The 19808-nt window shown below is 41.0% G+C and overlaps 2 protein-coding genes across 3 annotated transcripts; one reads left to right on the top strand and one right to left on the bottom strand.

The window, feature by feature from the left end:
• The first annotated feature begins 1233 nt into the window (after positions 1 to 1233).
• Positions 1234 to 8500, top strand: mrpl4 (mitochondrial ribosomal protein L4). The gene is made up of 9 exons (XM_041982836.1): positions 1234 to 1421; positions 1976 to 2057; positions 3101 to 3272; positions 3354 to 3405; positions 3684 to 3801; positions 3874 to 3980; positions 7955 to 8064; positions 8142 to 8215; positions 8319 to 8500. Exons 1-9 carry the CDS (start codon positions 1356 to 1358, stop codon positions 8462 to 8464), a joined length of 927 nt encoding a protein of 308 aa, XP_041838770.1. The 5' UTR covers positions 1234 to 1355; the 3' UTR covers positions 8465 to 8500.
• Positions 8501 to 8510: 10 nt separating this feature from the next.
• hyls1 (HYLS1 centriolar and ciliogenesis associated) lies at positions 8511 to 19414 on the bottom strand. Of its 2 annotated transcripts, XM_041982833.1 has the most exons (12): positions 19242 to 19412; positions 18791 to 18913; positions 18575 to 18694; positions 18388 to 18455; positions 17827 to 18038; positions 16965 to 17020; positions 14485 to 14639; positions 14277 to 14322; positions 14059 to 14113; positions 12595 to 12676; positions 10781 to 10807; positions 8511 to 8761 (listed from the first exon to the last, which is right to left on the bottom strand). In XM_041982833.1, the coding sequence occupies exons 2-12, from the start codon at positions 18897 to 18899 to the stop codon at positions 8627 to 8629; spliced, it is 1065 nt and encodes a 354-aa protein (XP_041838767.1). In that variant the 5' UTR covers positions 18900 to 18913; positions 19242 to 19412; the 3' UTR covers positions 8511 to 8626. The 2 variants fall into 2 exon arrangements, with proteins under 2 accessions (XP_041838767.1, XP_041838768.1); XM_041982834.1 differs by lacking the exons at positions 8511 to 8761; positions 10781 to 10807 and adding an exon at positions 10814 to 11614 and having other exon boundaries at positions 12583 to 12676; positions 19242 to 19414.
• Between the last annotated feature and the right edge of the window lie 394 nt (positions 19415 to 19808).

The raw sequence follows: 19808 nt of genomic DNA on the forward strand, positions 1-19808 counted from the left end.
GCTTTTGGTATCATATTCCCTCAAAAATCTTTATGGAATTAGGAGGTATTAATTTCCTCTTAAAATGTGATTATGATCTTAAGAAATTGCCCATCCACCTTTCAACTTTTCATCATCAAGTCTTACTATACTGCAAAATTATATATAAGCACAACTATAGTCCCCACAACACCCCAATCTGGAACTCCCGATGTGTATTATTTAGGAAGAAATTTTTATTTTACAAGAACTGGCTTGATCAAGGTATCTGGTCAGTGATACATATCCTTGATGACACTGGAAAGATTTTGACTTTTGATTCTTTTAGTTCTAAGTTTAGGATACATGATAGAAAACAATACAATACATTAGTTAAAGCACTTCCTCAGCCTTTGATTTTTTATCATTTAATTTACTCATAAACAGTGTTACTGTACAGCTTCCTTCTCTACTCATGGATAGACAATCTATGACTGATCCAAATCTGCCCAACACCTTCATGCGTTAGCTTTTTGTCAAAGAACTTCATCCCATATCAGCTAGAAGAAATGTATTTTACAAAAGCCAAATTGGGCAAACTAAATATATAAAATTCCCTGTTGCTCCAAAAGTGAAGGAGCTTCACTTCAAAACTGTTAGTGACATCTACCCCTCCAGGGAATTTTTGAGACTTCGATTTGATTATGAAGAGAACTACTGTACCTTTTGTGAAAATGAGATTGAGACAATTGATCAATTATTTTTTGATTGTATAATTGTGAATGGTTTCTGGGATGACTTCTTTTTCTGGTGCTCTTCTAAATTGGCATCTCTGCTTAATTTGGATAAAAGCACAGTTTTATTTGGTGCAATTCTGACTGAGCTTGCATGATCTTCTTTCAGTGTGTTGTTATTACTTGGGAAATTTTTCATCCACAAAACTAAATATTTGAAAACAAAAACAATTTTTAATGTTTTCCATAAAGAACTATGTTTTTCTTTAAATCACTTTAATTTATGAAGAAGGAAAATGGCATAAAACTGTATAATTTTGTACAGGACTGTAAACGTAATGAAAACCCCTGGTGTATAAGTGTTTTGTGTGTGTGTGTGTGTGTGTGTGTGTGTGTGTGTTGTTTTTGTGTAATCATTATGGTCCATGCAACTTTGTTTTCAGTATATATATATTTAAATGTTGTTGCTGTAATGTCTCTGCTGCAAGTGAATAAAGTTAAGGAAAAAAAAAACTTGATGGCGCTGTTGTCACGATCTGACGTCATCAACGTGCGCCATCAACACGCCGAAGGGAGCAGCATTCACGACCTTTCACGCTGATTCCTTCTATAATGTTGGTCAGGAAATGATACGAGGGCATTAAAAGTGTGCTTGACTGTGAAATGAGCCTTAATTGCAAAATGTTTCGATTCTCCGGCTTAATTTTCGGAAGAGGAGTCGCTAAAAGGGTGAGTGATCCATGTTGTTTAAGCTAACTGCTGGTTTCCTCCTGAAAGTACAGTGATGATGAATCTGGGTCGCAGATAAAGAATATTTTCAGGCGTCAGCTCCATTCATCAACAAGCTTGTCAGGCTGGAAAATACATTCAGAGACAGCATACTAAGTCGTAAAGGCTCAGATGAAATAAAAGTGATGAGCTAAAGTCAAACAAAATATATAAAAGAATAAAAACGTCTAGCTTTGTTTGCAAACAATTTAAAATGAAACAGCTGTAGGTTTACGTGAAGAAATCTCAGTGACAAACAGAAACCTTGTCAACCTTGAATTAAAATAATTGGAAGTCGCAGCAGATTCAGACATGTGGAACTGGTTCGGTTCTGGCTGTGAGGACAGTAAACCAGTAAACAGCTCAGCTGAAGTGGATGTGAGGCGGACACAGTAATAACACAGACACAAATATTCTGCAGGTGGTTTTAAATGCCCTGATGAGGTAATCAAAAGCACATTAATTTATTTTACAGCTCATAAAGTTAAATGTTCTTGGCCTCTTCCTCTCTTCAGTTCTCCTCTTCGTTCTCCGGTGAGAAAACGCTGCCTCCAAACTTACTGCTGCCCTCCAACCTCATCGATCCCGAGAGATTAAGTAAGTCTGAATAAAACTTTTCTAAGCCTGTTGGCTATATATATATCTATATATCTATGTATATATATATATAGATATATATATTTATATAGTTTTCCATACATTTATATCCACGTTAACATGAATCCAACATATTATAGCAAATGGATGACCTAATCCGTTACCAGCTGACTAAGACTCAAAACACAAGTTTGCATCAGTATTATGTGAAAAGAAGATGCCTTTGTAAAATAAATAAATGAGACGGATTATTAAAACATTGTTTACTACATCAGGAATGCAGTCAGAACACTGTTCCAACACTGCAGCTCTGACCCACAACAGCCAACCAGCAGATGAGAATGCCAACCGTATGCTTTTTTTTTTCCTGAATGAAAATAGAAAGTTTTGTAACCCAACCAAAAAACTCCACAAGCACAGAGAGATTTCCTCCACCTAGAAACCAAAATGCACGAGGTGAGGCGGCTCCTGCTGCAGCTGATAAGGATGCAAACAAGAGAAGACTGGAAAATATACAGATAATTATCTAAAGTTTGGATTTACCTTCAAGGCGGAAGATGGCATTGAAAAATGTGTGTTTGCTTGACAAAGTTGGCTAATGGAGCTTGTAAAGGATGTGACTTGCAGGTGATCTGGATGCTTCACAGGAAGTCATGAAAGGTGTCAGCATGGTGAAGAAGAGCTTTGTAAATGTGTCTCTTCTCCAACCTCTGAGGGAGGAGAAGACACTGCTCTACTGAACCAGTCTGGGCTTCGCTGGCTTTCAGTGTTGTCATGTCTGCTGGAATTACCAACGTCTATCTGGAAGTTTTTACTTCCCACAGAGCTGCGGCACAGTGACAACGTCTGATGAACAAAACTTATATCTTAATGACATTTTCCCTGAGATAAACAAGGCTGCAGTACACATCAGCTGTGCGATGGCCCCTGCTCCATCTCTGGATGTTTGGGGTCCAAGGTCTGAAAAACGATGAAGACCCTGTCTTAAACTCTGAATAGTTGTGGTGCGGGTCTCTTATTTTTGCTGTTGTGTCCTCCAACAGAGCGCTCTCCTCCCCCCGCAGACTGCTCCCTGCCCCTGCTCAGGCGGTGCGACGCCGTGGTTCCCGCCCACCTGAGGCCTGTGCAGACATGGGTGGACACTCTGGGGAGGAAGGACAGCGAGCCGCTGGGTCTGGCTCAGCTCCACCCGGACGTCTTCGCAGTGCAGCCGAGGTCACGTTTGTTCACACACATCAAACCCTGAAATCTGAAAGTCCTCTCAGCTTTAAACTGATGTTTGTTTTTGCTCTTCAGGCTCGATGTTCTACACAGTGTTGAAATATGGCAGAAGAATTACAAAAGGATTGTAAGTTACAGACTCATCGGTGTAATTCTGATCTGTTGTTTGTTAACTCATAATTAAAGTGAATATTAAATCATCTCTGCTGCTTCAGTTTTCCGCTGGTGAGATGGTTTATTAATGCCCAAATCCAGAATAATCCATCACAGCACAGATGTAACGTAACTAAAAAAAAAACAAAAATACAGACATACAATGGGCGTAAATCTCTCATGTTTCTTATCACGTGTAAAATCGAGCTGCTGTGGATATTCCTCTCACTAACAGTCGTCTTCATGTCTCAGAGTCACGCCAACACAAAGGTCCGATCAGAGGTCCGAGGAGGAGGCAGGAAGCCATGGAAACAGAAAGGAAGTGGAAGGGCTCGCCACGGAAGCATCCGGTCACCGCTATGGAGAGGAGGTGAATCTGAAGAAAAAAAAAACATTTGTTTTGTTGGGAGGCGGCGTGTCTGACGGGTGGTGTTTCTCTCAGGTGGGGTGTCTCATGGACCAAGAGGACCGACTAGTTATTACTACATGTTGCCCATGAAAGTCCGAGTTCAGGGACTCAAAGTGGCGCTGACCTCCAAACTGGCTCAGGTGAGTCAAACCCCCTCAGGGTTTCTTGTTTACTCCAAACTCGGTTTCCAAGCACCAATAAAAGATGGAGAAGATTAAATATTTCCCTGTATTTTTTTTAATCTCAGACAAAATTATTAGCCCCCTTGTTATAAAAGTTTTTCCCACAAGCTGTTAAACAGAGTAAAGACTTGAATGCAGCTTTTTTAAACATCCTAGTTTTATTATGGATGTTCACATTATTTTACTTTGCACACAGAAATAAATTATTCCATAAAAACTACCAGGGTCAGAGTTAAACCCGCCTCGATGCAAACAGCCAGAAATCAACACGTCTGGCTCGTCTCCGAAGTCTTTCCCGTCCATTCTTTGGAAAATCCTCCAGACTTGATGGTCTTCTGGTGTGGACCTTTGTGTTCAGGTCACCCCAAAGGTTCCTTCCACTTTGATGAGATTCCCAGTTCCAGACCCACTAAAGAAGTGGCTCCTAAACTTTTTGAACCACAGCCTCCAAAATAACAGATTTGTGGTAGAGCTGCACGATACATCGTTAAAAAAAACGCGATCTCGATACACGTGAGCTCAGTTCTACACACAGCGATTCTAAAGCATTTTATGTCACGAGCTGCATCTAATTTCCTAACCTAGTTTCCTCCCGGATTTTTTCTAGCGTCCCCAAACGCAGCACTGTCGCTGCCTCCTCAGCCAATGGTAAAGCGGCGTTACAACACAGTGGAGGAAGCCGCCTGCAGGCCAGAGTTTGGAAAGAGTGAGCGAGAGTTCAAGCAGAGGAAAGTCTGTGGGAAGGAGGTTTAAATGCATAGCGACAAAAACCCAAGCGGTAGTGGTGAGAGTTCCCCCCCATCTCACCCGAACCGAACTTGTACCTAAAACATGTTTGCGTTGGGCAGCGTTGTGGAAGTATTTCAGATTTAAAGCTGGGCTTACACCAGAAGACTTTTAAAAGTTTTGCAAAAGACTCTAGAAAACTACCAGCTCACACCTAAAGACAAATGTTTAGAGTTTTAAGTCTCAGCCTAGTCTCAGACTGAGATTTGACAAAGACTGTGAATCACTATTTACTAGACTACAACTAGATTCTTTCTGCATTTTTTGTGATATGTTGGACAGTTGATATGGAACAGGGCCGATCTGCCCACAGCAAAGCAAACAAGGAGAGTTTCCCTCCAGGGAATTACACATTACACACACATTAAGTGTGGCTCTGCATCTCCACCAGGTGTTACACCGACTCATCAGAGTCTGGAGGGATGAATGAGTTTCTATTCTTCTCTCATTTGTTAGATCATGACACTGTAACACATAAATTATCCACAGTAGACGTTTACTTCTTAACAACCATTCGCTCCTCTTTCTGGACGATCCACTGTTGTTCGTCTTTTGTCGGGATTCACCGTCAGGATTCCTGTTTCTGCTTTTGTCGGAGCTCATCTATTGGTTGTTGATTGTGTTTCGTCACTGCGACTTGCGACAATATCAGACATGTTTAATATTGTCGCAGATCTAAGACTAGGGAAAGACTGACGTTAAACAGTGCAGATTACCAGCTTAAACCTAACCAGAGAAACCTAACGAGAACGCGCTGTGACTCTAGGAAATCTTAGGAGTTTTACTGAAGACTTCCGTTTTTAGTCTGCGACCGTGAGAATGGTTTGGTGTGAGCCCAGCATAAGACAGATGATGACAAACGGTGTGAGTTGCATAGTAAAGTGTGTCTTGCCCTGGTTGCAGCACCACAAGGAACACCACGAATCTCTACAGTCACATTAAACGTCACCATAAAGTACCGCACGATGAAGCCGTACAAAGCAAGAAACAAAGACAGATCAGTCTATCTGGCCAAATAGACTTATTGTTGGAAATTATTGCGCTGACTAAACAGTAGTTGGTAACCGTGGCAACAGAAACTCAGACGCTGGGCTGCAGACGCGCCAGATCAGAGCAGCCTGTAGGCTTATTGAGCATGTAGGAAACTCACTGTGGACTTTGACTGTTTGAAACAAAATGTGGCATCATCCTCTGGACACACACAAGCTGTAAGAGCTGCACACACTCTCTGAAATGTTTGTGTCACGTCTGCGGCCGACTGAGCTGCAGATTCTGTGTTAGAGCTGGTTACCTTGGCAATGCGTCACAACGAAATAGTCCACTCAGCTGCTTCTTGTAAAAAACTTATGATTTTATCGGTAAAAACAACATTAATGCGTTAATAATTTATTTAATATTTTTTTCTTTCTTAATGGACCATGGTATAAGCGGGATAATGCCCGGTGAGGTGTCTATTATCATAAATTAATGGACGACACGGAGGCGTGAACTGTCCGATATATACAAATTTTTTTGTATATATGTGTGTGTGTGTGTGTATATGTATATATATGTGTGTGTGTGTGTATATGTGTGTGTGTGTGTGTGTATATATATATATATATATATATATATATATATATATATATATATATATATAGTATATGTGTTTGTGTGTATATAGAAAAGTGACGTTCGCTGCAGTTTAAGTTTTTGCATTTTTCTCTTGAGGTGCAGAACTGGACTGTATATTTATTAATGGATGATTGAAGCATTATGAAGCTTTTGAGACCTCTTCCTGATTATACCGAAAACTTTACAGCTTGAAAGCCAGGCCTACCAGTGCCATCTAGTGGTCAACTGCAGTTATAGCAGCGACAAACTTCCAAATGATTCATTTGTTTTTTTTATTTCAGTTTCAACACTAAAGCAATAAATTATTAAACAGCTTTGTCTTGTTAGTGTGTTAAGCTATTAAATTATTTCAGGATTTACCAGAAAAATAAGCTGGATTTTAGCAGGGCTGGTCTCACCTGAGGTGTGCAGAGTTTCTGTTTTTTCCAAACACCGACTCCAATAAGCATGAGACACTGAAACCAGATTTAAAAATATGCTTAAACATGACAGTGAAACAGTCAAGATAATATGAGGGTAACTAAGGAAATATTACAGGCTATGATCTCAATTAGTTGGGTAGAAAGAGGTAAGAGCTTCCCATTGGGTGATTCCTGCATGGATGATGATGTTTCAGCTTCAACAAGCAGGGAGCAGCTTCTCAGTGGTCAGAAAAACATCCTGAATGATGATCGTGATCTTTAAACATCTGGTGAAATCAGATGGAAGATAAACATCGCTCTGAGTTCTGCTGTTTAACAGTGAATCGGTCATTGGGACTGAACAGCTGTGTAGCTATAAGAAAACCACTGATCAGTGAGGCTAACCGGGGAAAAAAGCTTTAATTTGCTAGGGAGCTAAAAGACTGGACTCTGGAGCCACGGAAGAGGGTCATGTGGTCTGATGAGTCCAGATTTACCCTGTTCCAGAGTGATGGAGCATCAGGGTAAGAAGAGAAGCAGATGAAGTGATGCAGCCATCATGTCTAGTGCTACTGTACAAGCCTGTGGGGGCAGTCTATGATCTGGGGTTGCTGCAGTTGGTGAGGTCTATGTTCAGCAACATTATGTGTCCAAAGAATGAGGTCAGCTGATATACTGAATGAGCAGGTTCTTCCATCTTCCCTGATGGCTCAGTGCCAGGATTCATGGGGCTCAGATTGTGGAAAAAGTGGTTCAGGGAACAGGAGACATCATTTTCACACATGGATTGGCCCCCACAGAGTCTAGACCTGAACCCCACGGAGAATCTTTGGGATGTGCTGGTTTAACTCTCCCATCATCAGTACAAGATCTTTGAGGAAAATGAAGGAGGGAACACTGAGTATACCACGTCTTATAACCAATGAAATGGCACCAAATATTCAAATCAGTCACTTCTGGGGTCAGTTGTACCAACGAAGCCTCCAACATCTTCAGTCATGTGACCATGACGTCTGCTTCAGAGCCTCAGCGTTCACCTTGTTACAGGTCCAGTTCTGCGTTAAACTCTTCAGACCTGTTTTTAATTTTCTCACATTTTTCCTCACATAATTAATTTCCCTGTTTCTTCAGGACTACCTTCACATTGTGGACTCCTTGAACATCCCCACGCCGGACTCTCAGTACCTGCTGGAGCTGATCAGAGACAGATACTGGGGCCAGTCGGTGCTGATGGTGGATGTGTAAGTTTCCTCCTCAGCAGCTGCAGACGCCCTGCGCTGCCCTCTGGTCTGACGCTGGTGATTCTCGTTGCTTACAGGTGTGAAGAGTTTCCTGAAAACATCCGTCAGGCCACAGCAAGCTTAAAGACGGTGAACATCATTCCTGCCATCGGTAAGTTTTTCTGTCACTCCGATGCTCAGGTAGTTTCTATATTTAGCTGTATAAGTAAATGATGTTTTTAAATGTTAACTTGTAACTTTGTTTTCTCCGTCAGGTCTGAACGTTCACAGCATCCTGAAACACGAAGCCGTCATCCTCACCTTGGAAACCGTCAAGTTTCTGGAGGAGAAGCTGCTGTGGCATGACCAGCGTTACTCGCCTCTGTACCCGTTCAGACTGCCGTACTCTGACTTCCCCTGAGAGCAAATGACTTGGAATAAACTCACTGACATCGAGGAGGTGGTTTTTCCTTTGTTTTTATTATGTTTAATGACAAAAAGTCAATAAATTATGCTACAAAAAAATGTTTGATGGAAAGTTTTATTAAAAGTGTGTCAAAAAGAAGCACCAGGAGTTCAAGGCCTAAACGTGGTAAGTGAACTCGGAAGGAAGGCGGCCGTTGGCTAAGTCGTTCCGGACTTCCCAGCGGAGCGCCATGCGTTTCTTCTCTGTTGGCACGATGTAGGTGTTGGGCACGTTAACTCTCCGAGGCTTGGTCTGAAATGATATAAAAACAACTTTAGCTGCTTTTCCAAATCACTGGGTCAGGTTTGTATGCGTCATGAAAACGGCATCACCTGGTCCGCTCTCTTTTCACTCGCTTTCATACTTCATACCAGCAGAAGTAAGATCAATGTTATTAGATCCAGTCTTTCATCTAAAAAAAATTGTTGGTTTTAACAGATCTAAGGCGTTGTCTTTACCTGAGGAACACTGGAGAGTTTTGTCCTGGTTGATGCAAAGATGCTTGGTCCAGTTTTCTCCCAACTGAACCCAACAACCTGCCTTTTAGACCCAATTCCCACATCACCTTTAAAAACATTTTATGGTTTCTTTGAGCCTGAGCTCAAAGAAACCATAGAACCAAAAGCTTAAACATAGTAAATTACTCTCTTCAGACGGGTGTGCAGTGGTAAGGCCCCTTCTGAAGAAGAATAACTTAGATCCAAACATTCCTGATAACTACCGACCTGTATCCAACTTACCATTTTTAAGTAAAATGACAGAAAGAAGTGTTTTTATTCAATTACATGAGTTTTTGAATAAACACAAGATTTTAGAAAAATATCAGTCTGGTTTTAGGACAAACCACAGTACCGAGACGGCCCTTTTAAAAATTGTTGATGACCTTAGATTAATTTAGACTCAGAAACCTTCTGTCCTGGTTTTACTGGATCTTAGTGCCGCCTTCGATACCGTTGATCACCAGATTTCACTAAACAGACTCAGAAGTTTGGTGGGCCTCTCAGGTACTGTTCTTAAATGGTTTTACTCCTATCTCAGATCACCAATTTTATGTAAGTATTGATACATGCTCCTCAGGAATCCATAAAATCCATGGTGGGTTTCCCCAAGGATCGATTTTAGGCCCAATACTTTTTAATTGGTACATATTACCTCTTGCGGATGTCATCAGGAGACACGGCATTGATTTTCACAGCTATGCTGATGACACACAGCTTTACATCGCCGTGTCCCCTGATGACCTGGAGCCAGTTAACGTCCATTTAAACTGTATTTTAGATATAAAGTAATGGATGGCAGAGAACTTCTTACAGCTCAATCGGGACAAAACTGAAATTTTAATTATCGGTCCTGAGGGCAAGAGAGAAATCATTTTATCAAAATTACAACAGTTTAATCCTTCTCAGTGTGTGAGAAACCTTTTCAACTCTGAGCTGGATTTTACTCCACACATCAGAAATATAACAAAACCAGGATTTTATCATCTTAAAAACATCGCCAGAGTCCGCCCATCTCTCTCTCTTACCAGCACAGAGGTGCTGTTGCTTTCATTTGCAGATTAGATTACTGTAATGCCCTGCTCTCATTTCAAACCTACAGCTACTTCAGAACTCGGCGGGTTCTGACGAGGATGGGAACACATGAAACACCAGTTTTAAAATCACTGCATTGGCTGTCTGTGTGTTTCAGGATTGATTTTAAGGTTCTTCTAGTAGTTTATAAATGTCTTAATGGTCTTGGGCCTTCTTGGGTGTGGGGGCGGCCTTCTTTGTGTTGCCTTTAGCATGAAAAGGCCTTTATAAATAAAGTTTGATTTGATTGAAAGTTTGATCTTGGGGATAGAAAGCTGAATAAATTATTGCAACAGGAAGGCAAAACCTCCAGCAGAACCCGTCTCAGAGAGGACGGCCATCTGCCTCTACCGGTTGGGTGGAGACGACAGGAAAGAGACCATCAGACTCTGCAACGTTTAGCCAGGAAGAGCTGCTGTGGGCTCAGGTTGTGTGTATATTACATACATGGATGTGATTCTGTAGCTTTAAGAACTGTTTGGACTCAGCAACACTTCTAAAAACTATTGATAGTGAACACATCACTGCAACCACAAAAAAGAAAAACAAAAACCTTCTAATGGACCAGTCTCGATTAAGATGGATGGAGCTGAAGGAGAAAACAAAGCAGCTGGACCTGATACCAGACAAAACTGGACTCATGATCTTGTACCAGACTGAGGAAAAACTGGTTAAAGCAGCTAACAGGTGGAGTACTTACAGGTGGCGGCTGGTAGGCAAGTTTCTCCTGAGGAGAAAGAAGACAGAAAGCATGTTTCAGACACATGTTACATCAATGTTTTCATCACCTGTTCAGGTCAGATGATTCATGTCTGAATCAGGACCACACATTTAACCGAGCGAAGCTTCGTTTTTACCTCAGATCATGTCTTAGAATTCTGATCATTGAGCCAAGCTCACGGTAGCATGTAAAACAGCTGCTGTCATGGACTCCAGATAATTACATAAGATGGAGCAAAAGCTGCAGCTCAGGCAGTTTTTAACTGTTTCTCTAGTTCCTTTGTTTCAGAGGCTGAGAGGAAAAAAAAGATGGCTGCAGCTGAGGAGGAGCCGCTGTCAGGTGGAGGGAAACACAGAAAAGCTCCTGATGGTTGCTTGGAGGGAAAATGCTGTCGGTCTGTAAAGCTTTTTACTGAACGACATGTTCATACCGCACGTTACCCTCAGCACGCTGCAGCTTCATGGAGGTGGGCGAGATCTGGACAGTCAGAAAGGCAACATTACAGAAACATGGTGTTTCAGTCTCAACAATCATTCTGGATTTAAGGTGAAGCCTCACCTGCCCTTCAAAGACACGAAGAAACGTAAAACATGCTTTTATTAGCACATGGTCGGACTATCGTAGCTGTGCGTGTCCTGGCCCAGTCTACGTTGGCTCCAGCTGACTGGAGCCAGAAAGCATGAGCACACCATCATCACTGCACTGGCCTCAGGTTCGTTTTAGGGCTGTAAGATTGTATGAAATGTTTTTATCGTCTTGAATGGACTGGTCCATCGTACGTATTCACACGCCAGCACGATCACTAAGGCAAATCTGATCAGTCCTAAATCCAGGCTGAAAAGTAGAAGAAACGTTCTGTTGCTGGAACTTTCCGTCAAAATCACTTTTTATTTTATATAACTCATCAATTGTGCTATATATGGGCTATTTGGGGGATTTAGGGAAACATTTATCACACAAACACAAATTCAGTTTTCTTACTGCAAAAGAAGGCCATATGTACAATTTGTTGTTTAAAACGAGGGAGAAATGTTCTGAACTTAGAGGAAACTCAAGGTTCGGACAAATACTGAGATTCATCGTTTATCCGTCCCTGGTGTCAAACTGGAAAAGTTGTTCTGATGACTTAAAAATGAGTTAAAATAAATCACAGAAATGATATAATAATAAATTATCATGATAAAATGCTAAAGGTCGTGTTGTGGGTAATAGTTTTATAAGCTGCTCTTACTATCGATGGTGGTGATGATGCAAATCTTTATTTAATGTTAATTTTGTTGGGTCATTGTAATTTGGTAACTTTTTTTGGTAATGGGTTTGTGTTTTATAAGCTACTAGCTTCGGCCTACACCCTTTCAGTTATCCATCTTCTTTTCTGTAATTTTTTTAATGTTTTATTTACTTTCACTATACCAAATAAATAAATAAATGTTAGATCAGTAACTGGCTGGTTTTAAACGCTATTAAAGACTTATTTTCACTGGCTTTCAGTTCAACTTTAGTTGTGGCACTTTGTACTTCTATTTGACATTTTTTATTGTTTTAAGTAATATGATTTTAAAATGCAATTTTAAAAAGTTCAATTTTAATGTGAAGCACTTTACTTATATAGCACATTTAAAAACAACCAAAGGCAGCCTTGGAGAAAAACCTTTACAGCTGACACGTCAGAGTTGTTGTTTATCGGTTTACAAAAAAGAACAAAAGGAATAAAATGACGGCACCTAAACCTGAACAAAGAGTCCGAGTCAGCCATTTTTTAAACAGATTGCACTGCAGACGTGTTTTCTTGCCTTAATCTCCGAGCGGAGAGCTCTCCTGTCCTTCTCTCCAGGAGGTTTGAACTTCTCCCAGATCTGCTTGTACTGAAAATACCTGCAGGGACAAAGAATAAGCACAATAAATTAATGAATCAAGTTAAAGGTCCAACAGATGACGGACACCACTTCAGCAGATGGATCTGAGGGTTTGATCCTCCTCAGGTGTTCCTGAGGACACTTTCCTCTTTGCATCAACATCTTGCATTACCACTTACCCTACCACTATCACTTACCATTACCATCCCAAACTCCTTGTTTTCAGTTTTAGTTTAATAGGAAAATATTCCATTTATTTTTTAAGATTTTATCTTTTAGATTTTTGTCTCTGGAGGTCATTACTGGACAGCTGCTTGACAGTGAAGGAGGGGGTGACCTGCAGTAAAGGGTCCTAGGCCAGGATTTGATCCTGGGCCGGCAGCACAGAGGAGCTGTAGCTTCTGTCTATAAACCAGCTGCTCCACCACCAGTAAACATCCATTTTTTCACTTTCCATCCAGCTGTCCTTCTTTATCCGGCCGACGAACCATGAAAACCTAAAACCGTATTTTTCTTTCTTTTTTGGTTCGCCTTTTTTTTTTTTTATGTGAAACTACATGTAGAAGCTGAACTATTTTAATCCCAGCCAACATCCAGACATCATTTATTCAGGACGGCCTCAGTTGTCAGATTATGAGGCCAACTACAGTTATTCCTGCTACTATTTACCTGCTATCCTCACTAAACCAACTCCAGCTCAGCTGCTTTGTGGCGCCACCGTGCATCAGAAACGTCTTCTTGGCTTTATTCCAGCCATAGAGGAGCATTATTTTTCTTCTTTTCACACACACATAGAACTTTCTGCTCACTGGTTGATCTTTGGCTGCTCCTGATTGGACGTTACCGTCAATCTAAGCTCTCTGATTGGTGGAAAGTCTGACCGGAAGTGGCTTCATCATCATGTCCAGGTCTAAATAGAGGTCTCTTAGCAACATAGTAGTGATGGTGATGTTTTTATGATGAAATGTGATAAATAATGCTGTTGTCATGGATCATTGTGGATTTACCAGATAGTCTCTGAATAAAAGTACATTTAGTGGCTGGATAGTAAACCTCCTGGACGGGATAGAAATGCCTGTAAAACTTCCGTAGATCAGCTGAAGGGTAGCTATCCATCACATCTACCCCACAGAGTTAAAAACTACTGTTCCTGAGAACCTGATGATGGTAGAAGCGATAGCGTTTGGTTATATCAGAGCTTTAAGGGTTTAATTGGTGAGAATAACAGATCACACCCACATAAACGCCACGATTCTGTCTGTGTTTTCTGCATCGTGGAAATCATCGAGTCCTAACTACCGAGTCCTGGATGCCTCCAGTTGGCCCCATCAAGCTCATTCAGGTCTGTGCTAAACAAGCTTTTCCAAATCTAAATCCTCCATTACCGGGCTTCAAACTTACCTGGCCACTGTATCCGTTTTCTTTATGGTCTGCTGCCTCATCGCTGGTCGGATGACTGAAACACAAATTTGTTTGATGAATTAGAGACGGGAATGAATGAAAACAGCAGGAGTACTGACCAATGAGAGGTCAGCACTGCCGTCAGAGCAAACCGCATCACAAGTCATTTTAACCAACAAACAGCCTGCAGCACAACCACAAGCTTTCTGTGGACTTACAGGATTTGGATTTCGGTCTGAGATCCCCGTCGTTCTGAGACCGAGTCTGTGCAAAAGAAAATGACAGGCAGTTATTGATAATTACTTTAATAATCAGCACAACTAATATCTGCCGCAGATACAACAATGTTTACAGGTTGTGAGAAAAAAAAAAAGTGAAATCTAAATGGTTTGATATGAACCAAGTCTGGAAGATAAAATGACCCACCATGCCTCTCATGTAGGACTCAAAGGCACTTAAAGACACGGCGTCAGTCTCGGAGCCGTGGGCGCTGATCGCCTCATCCTCTTCCTCAAAGTCCCGCTGAGCTGACGTGGATAAACGAAACTCAGCCAGTCGCTCGTCCAGATGACTCGCCGTCTCTGCAGGCATCAGAGACATCAAATAAAACCTGGATGCACCTTTCTGCTAAGAGTAGAATCTCCTCAGCTCAGGTTAAAATCAGCGTTCTCACGCAGATTTGTGCATGAGAACTTTTTCACGTTGTGTGGAATTTCCCATCTTCTACTTCTAAATGTTGTTTAATACCAGAACAGCTCTGACCTGCATACCCACAGAATCTACTGGTAAAACAGGGAAACTGCACTATTGTTGCAGGTGTCGAGGAGATCTCAGAATCTGTGTTCTTTATTTGGTTCAAATAATAACTATTCAATTAGAAATGTTTGAAAGAAAAAAAATCCCTGACATGTAGCTTCAGTGGTTTCAAAACTTCTAAAAGACACCCGGGACAGACAAGTGAGAACTGAGCATCACTGATCCGACGTTATGACATATTTCAGACTCTGCGCTCCGCTGTGAGCGTCAGACGATCAGCTGATCCGATCACTTAGATTGTTTGTGATCAGCAGAAAGAGCTCCGGTTAGAGTTCTGCCGTTTTATGGGATCAGTGCTGCGGAGTCACCATATTCAGGTTTTGGTCAGGTGGGACATTCCCTGACCATCACTGAGCTGCATTAAGCCATCCGTTCTGGATGTGGTATTTTCTCTAGACTACTACACAGAGCTGGTGTTGTTTGCTGGTGTTACCGCAGCCTTGTCTGTTGGCACTTCCTCAGAGCAGCGCAGCTAAGTTGCTGTTCGGATAGGTGGAACACAGTTTATGAAGAGGTATGCCGTTGTCATAGCTGGGTTACACTGACATTTAACTCTGCAACAGTAAAATCAGGCTGAACATGGACATTACATGTTCGGCCTCATGCAGTTTGGGAGAAAGCACTGGATGCTAAAAACTCAATGTATTAAGTATTTTCACACACTTCATCTGGGTTGAGCGAACTGCGTGAGACTGAACATGTAACGTTAAACTTTTACTCCATCTGACCTCAGCTGACTGGGTTGTCCATTGTACACCCACAGGTGTGACAAACATGCTACTGGTTTAACTGGAAGAACGATGCAGTATGACTCTTGGGGTTTAACCTGATACTGTGTTTCATGGTCTGAGCTGATTTGAAGACGGAAACTGTTACCCCTCATCTGTCTTAGGTCTCCTTCCCACTTCTCACACATCCTGCTGTACGTTATCCAGCTGGAATCCATCTTAGAGTCGATGAACTTGACATCTTTGTTGCTCAAAGACCCGCCTGCTTCCACTCTGCACTCGGCATCTTTCTTCAGCACCTCCTCCTGTTGTTTTTCATCTTTGTTGAGGTCGCCTCCATCTTCTAAACACACCTGATGCGACGGGACTATGTTCTTCGTCTCAGTGTGGATTTCTTCCTCTGATGTTTTTACTTCATCTTCTTGTTTCTCCTCCTCTGCCTCCAGGCCAGTGGTGTTGCTTTCTTCCAGCAGGCCTTCATCTCTACAACACACTTCATTAGAAACAGGTTTGTTGTCCTCTGGCACACACACTGCTGCCTCTCTGACGTCTGGTGCATCTGCAGATTCAGCAACAAACTCGCTGAGTGATGGCCAGTCTTCTTCATCATCTCTGATCTCAGACGAATCCTCCCGGCTGTCCTGGTCAAACTCGGTTATGGTGTGATCATCTCTGTGGTCTCCTCCCTCCTGCTCCTCTGCTCTGTATGTGCCGTAACCAGAGGTCATTAAACTTGGTGCTCGACTATCAGAACTACTGTTGCTAATTTCTTCCTCCTCATCATCACTTCCGTCTTCCAGAACCTCTCTGGTGAAGATCTCCTGGCTGTCCGGCTCCTTTGAAGTCTCTAGTAGGACACACTCTGTGTCATTGACAGGCTTGGAATTAAACCCTCTTTCAAGCTCAACTTCCTCCTCCTCCTCTTCCTCGCGCCTCTCCCCATCAGACCAGAAAGAAGAGTTCAGGGAATTCTTGTCCTCCTCGGTTTCTTCGTCCCACTGGGTGTTATACATTTTGTACATGGTGGCGGCTCGTTCTCCTGCGGGGGTGTGTGGAGTGTGAGGAGCCTGAGGGCTTAAGGAAGGAGCTAAGAGGATTATCTGACCCCACTGCAGAAACGGCTCCCTCTGCTGGTAACCACTGGGATGACATTTCTGCCTTTTTGTTTAAAATAAATGAAAGAAAATAATTTTTTTCTATATATTTGTTGTATTTCTGATGTTAATGATGCTCAGTGCAAAAATTATTTCTTCTAAACTTTAATAATTCTTGTTCTTATTCATAAACTCTCAGTGTTTCTTAGTTTCTGTCTGATCTTTCCCAACAGATGATTAAAAGACCTGAACAAACAGTCTACATTACCTGAGTCTTCGCTGTAGAACGATTCATCGCAGACTACAGACTGTCCTTCATGTTTCCTGACAACAACACAAACAGCACATAGCTGTTAAACCAGCCTCTGTGTTACACACTCCCAACAGCTGTTAATCATAAAGTTAATATAACATACTGTGATCATTTATTTTGATCAGATATCAGAAATCCTTTTAAGGTAAAACAGTTAGAGTGGGGTTTTAAAACATCTGGAAAACTGCTCAGGTTCACTTTTTACCATCTACTATAGCACAGTTCCTCTTCAAATATTACTTTACTCATTCCTAGATGAACTGGGCTGCCATTCTCTGATTTTCACTGAAAGTAATGTGGTTTTCGTTTAGGAGACAACCATTTTCTATTGTGTTCCAGGTGAATTTATTCTGACATAGTAACACACATCTTGATGCTGACACTTCTGCAGTAATCTCACATGTCTCAGCTTTCTCTTGAGATCAAGATTATACACACAACCATCATAGTTGTTAAGATGTACTTGTGGATGTGATTTAAAACATGAGGCAGAAAAATAGATCTCCCCAAAAAGAGGTTTAAAAAGAATACAGACTCTGCTGAAACGCAGCTCATTCCAGTGTTTCGTCTCTGTCACCTCTGGTCTTCAACTGAGTCTCTAGAATAACTCAAAGTCTTCTGAGAGGATTTCAGACTTCTTACAGGCTCAAAGGCCATGAAGGGCTATAAAAGCCATTTTAAAGCATACATAAATAAAAGCACTAACATTTCCATTTCAATAATAAAAAACTAAACTAAGCAGAACTCCAGTAGATGAATGAATGACTGAGGAAATAGCTGGATAAAACACACAGAACGGTATTCAACTTAAACCCACCTCAGGACTTTTCTTTTAATGAGGCATCTCTTCGGCGTATCCGGGGGAGGGGTAACGCTGTCAGACAGAGTTTCCTCCAGATCTGCTTCCACCTGCGGTCTGCCATGAGAACCTGGTGGGAGCTGGATCTTCAGGGCCACAGAGTGCTTAGCGTACGAGTCACAGCGTTCCTGCTGCCGTCTAATGGTTCTGTCCTCATGAGTGGAGGCCGGCTGTTTCACACAACACACATTAATTGTTACATGCGCCTGATTATAAGAGAACTATAATCATTTGATCAGGCAGTTTTACAACTACACCGAAGGTATTACTGTTATCTTACATGAAATACAATCTGCATATTTAAAATGGACAAAAGATGTCAAAGTGTTCCCTGTGAAGAAGAAACAATACAAGGGTTTTCTCAGAAAGCAATTTAGTCTGTCTTTACATCAGGACAAGTATTTAATATGGTTAAAATCTAATATCACAATGACCATATCGGAGCCATTTTATGCATTAAAGGAGAAAAAAAAACAAAACAAACAGCATGCAGAGAGAGAGCTTTTATCTGACATTTACCTGTCTTCCATCGTTTCTTTTCCCTGCATGTAAGGAAATTCTTTTGCTTGAGTCTTTAACATGAATTACTGTGAAAAGACAAAGAAAACTCAGAAACTAAAAAATGCATACATAAATATTACACAAATAAAGAAAAATCTTAGAATGCTTAAAACAAGTTAACATAGCAACCATGAAGGACTCTGACCCTTTTCTGTGGTATAGGGAGGAGGATTTGGCTGAGATGAGCCTGTCTGGGATTTGGTGTTGTCCTGAGTTGCTATCATCATGCTTTTCCACTCTTCACATCCTATCAGTGCATCAAGATCTGACATGATAAACAAAATAAAAGTGAATTAATCTATTTATAAAAAAAACATGTACATGACTAAATAGAATTTTAGATGGCGTTAAAGATGCTAACCTTGCTTAAATTCAAGCAGCCTGTGCTTTGGTATGTTTTTGTAGCCAAGGACAGACAGTTGCTCTTGGATTTCTTCTTCTGAGAATGCAAGGTTGTCCAGAATGTCCATAAATCGTCAATGTTCTGAGACAAGCATTAAATAAATAAATAACACGATAGTTTGTAACATTTCCATTTAAGCAGATTTTTTTTCTGGCTCATGCCTCAGCCTGTCTTTCTATCAAGAACCAGTATTTATTTTTAATAAAATCTACTGCTATACAACAGTAAGTTGAATTTATCAATACAGATTTTACACATACTGAATGGTATTTGGCTAAACGTACCAACCACGAACTCGTAGTTTATGAACCTTAACTTGGCATAACTGTTAGCGAGCTAACAGCTAGCTTCCAAACAAACATGTACTGATATGGCACTGAACATAGACGTTTTACGTATCTAATCTCACCTGAACTCAAGATGTTTCCTTGTTAAGAATAATCAATAACAGCAAAGAGGACGGTTGGAGGAAAACTGTTTCTGTAAACAGGGATGCCGTTAAGCAACTCTGCCACAGAACCAGGACAACATCCGTTTGAAAACGACGCCTGATTACGTCAACAACTAACATCCGGTTTTTTCTTCTTCTTTAAGTTTACTGACGTTAGTTCATACACTAACTACCGCCATCTATCGGACTGGAGGGCACAAAACACAACAACTTTTTTCTTAGCATTTAAAAATTAATTGAAACTCATCTAGAATAAAATTGTCATGTGATCACTTTTCATAAAATAAAAGAAAATAAATTTAATTTGATATTATGACATGTCAGCAAATTTCATGCTTTTGTATCATAATTTACAAACGATTGTTTATCTAATAGGTACAGTATCATGTCTATGTAATCATTAAGCAAATTTTCTCCTGTCTTAAAAAGTGGATAAAGTTTGTTCATTTTGGAGATGAGATAAATTAGTTTCTGCTACTTACCTGAATGAAAACAGAACAAGTTTTACCTGTGGATCATGAGATG

The sequence above is a fragment of the Melanotaenia boesemani genome, chromosome 4, assembly GCF_017639745.1.
Source record: "Melanotaenia boesemani isolate fMelBoe1 chromosome 4, fMelBoe1.pri, whole genome shotgun sequence".
NCBI classification, from domain to species: Eukaryota; Metazoa; Chordata; class Actinopteri; order Atheriniformes; family Melanotaeniidae; genus Melanotaenia; species Melanotaenia boesemani.

What these genes read in the sequence shown, in the direction of transcription:
- mrpl4 (XM_041982836.1), top strand. Translation starts at nt 1,356, where the DNA reads ATGAGCCTTAATTGCAAAATGTTTCGATTCTCCGGCTTAATTTTCGGA. An exon ending in CATCGATCCCGAGAGATTAA is followed by an intron (nt 2,058 to 3,100) that starts GTAAGTCTGAAT and finishes GTCCTCCAACAG; the next exon opens with AGCGCTCTCCTCCCCCCGCA. An exon ending in GAACATCATTCCTGCCATCG is followed by an intron (nt 8,216 to 8,318) that starts GTAAGTTTTTCT and finishes TTTCTCCGTCAG; the next exon opens with GTCTGAACGTTCACAGCATC.
- hyls1 (XM_041982833.1), bottom strand. Translation starts at nt 18,899, where the DNA reads ATGGACATTCTGGACAACCTTGCATTCTCAGAAGAAGAAATCCAAGAG. An exon ending in TCCCTATACCACAGAAAAGG is followed by an intron (nt 18,456 to 18,574) that starts GTCAGAGTCCTT and finishes GTCTTTTCACAG; the next exon opens with TAATTCATGTTAAAGACTCA. An exon ending in GTTCTACAGCGAAGACTCAG is followed by an intron (nt 14,640 to 16,964) that starts GTAATGTAGACT and finishes TGATGCCTGCAG; the next exon opens with AGACGGCGAGTCATCTGGAC.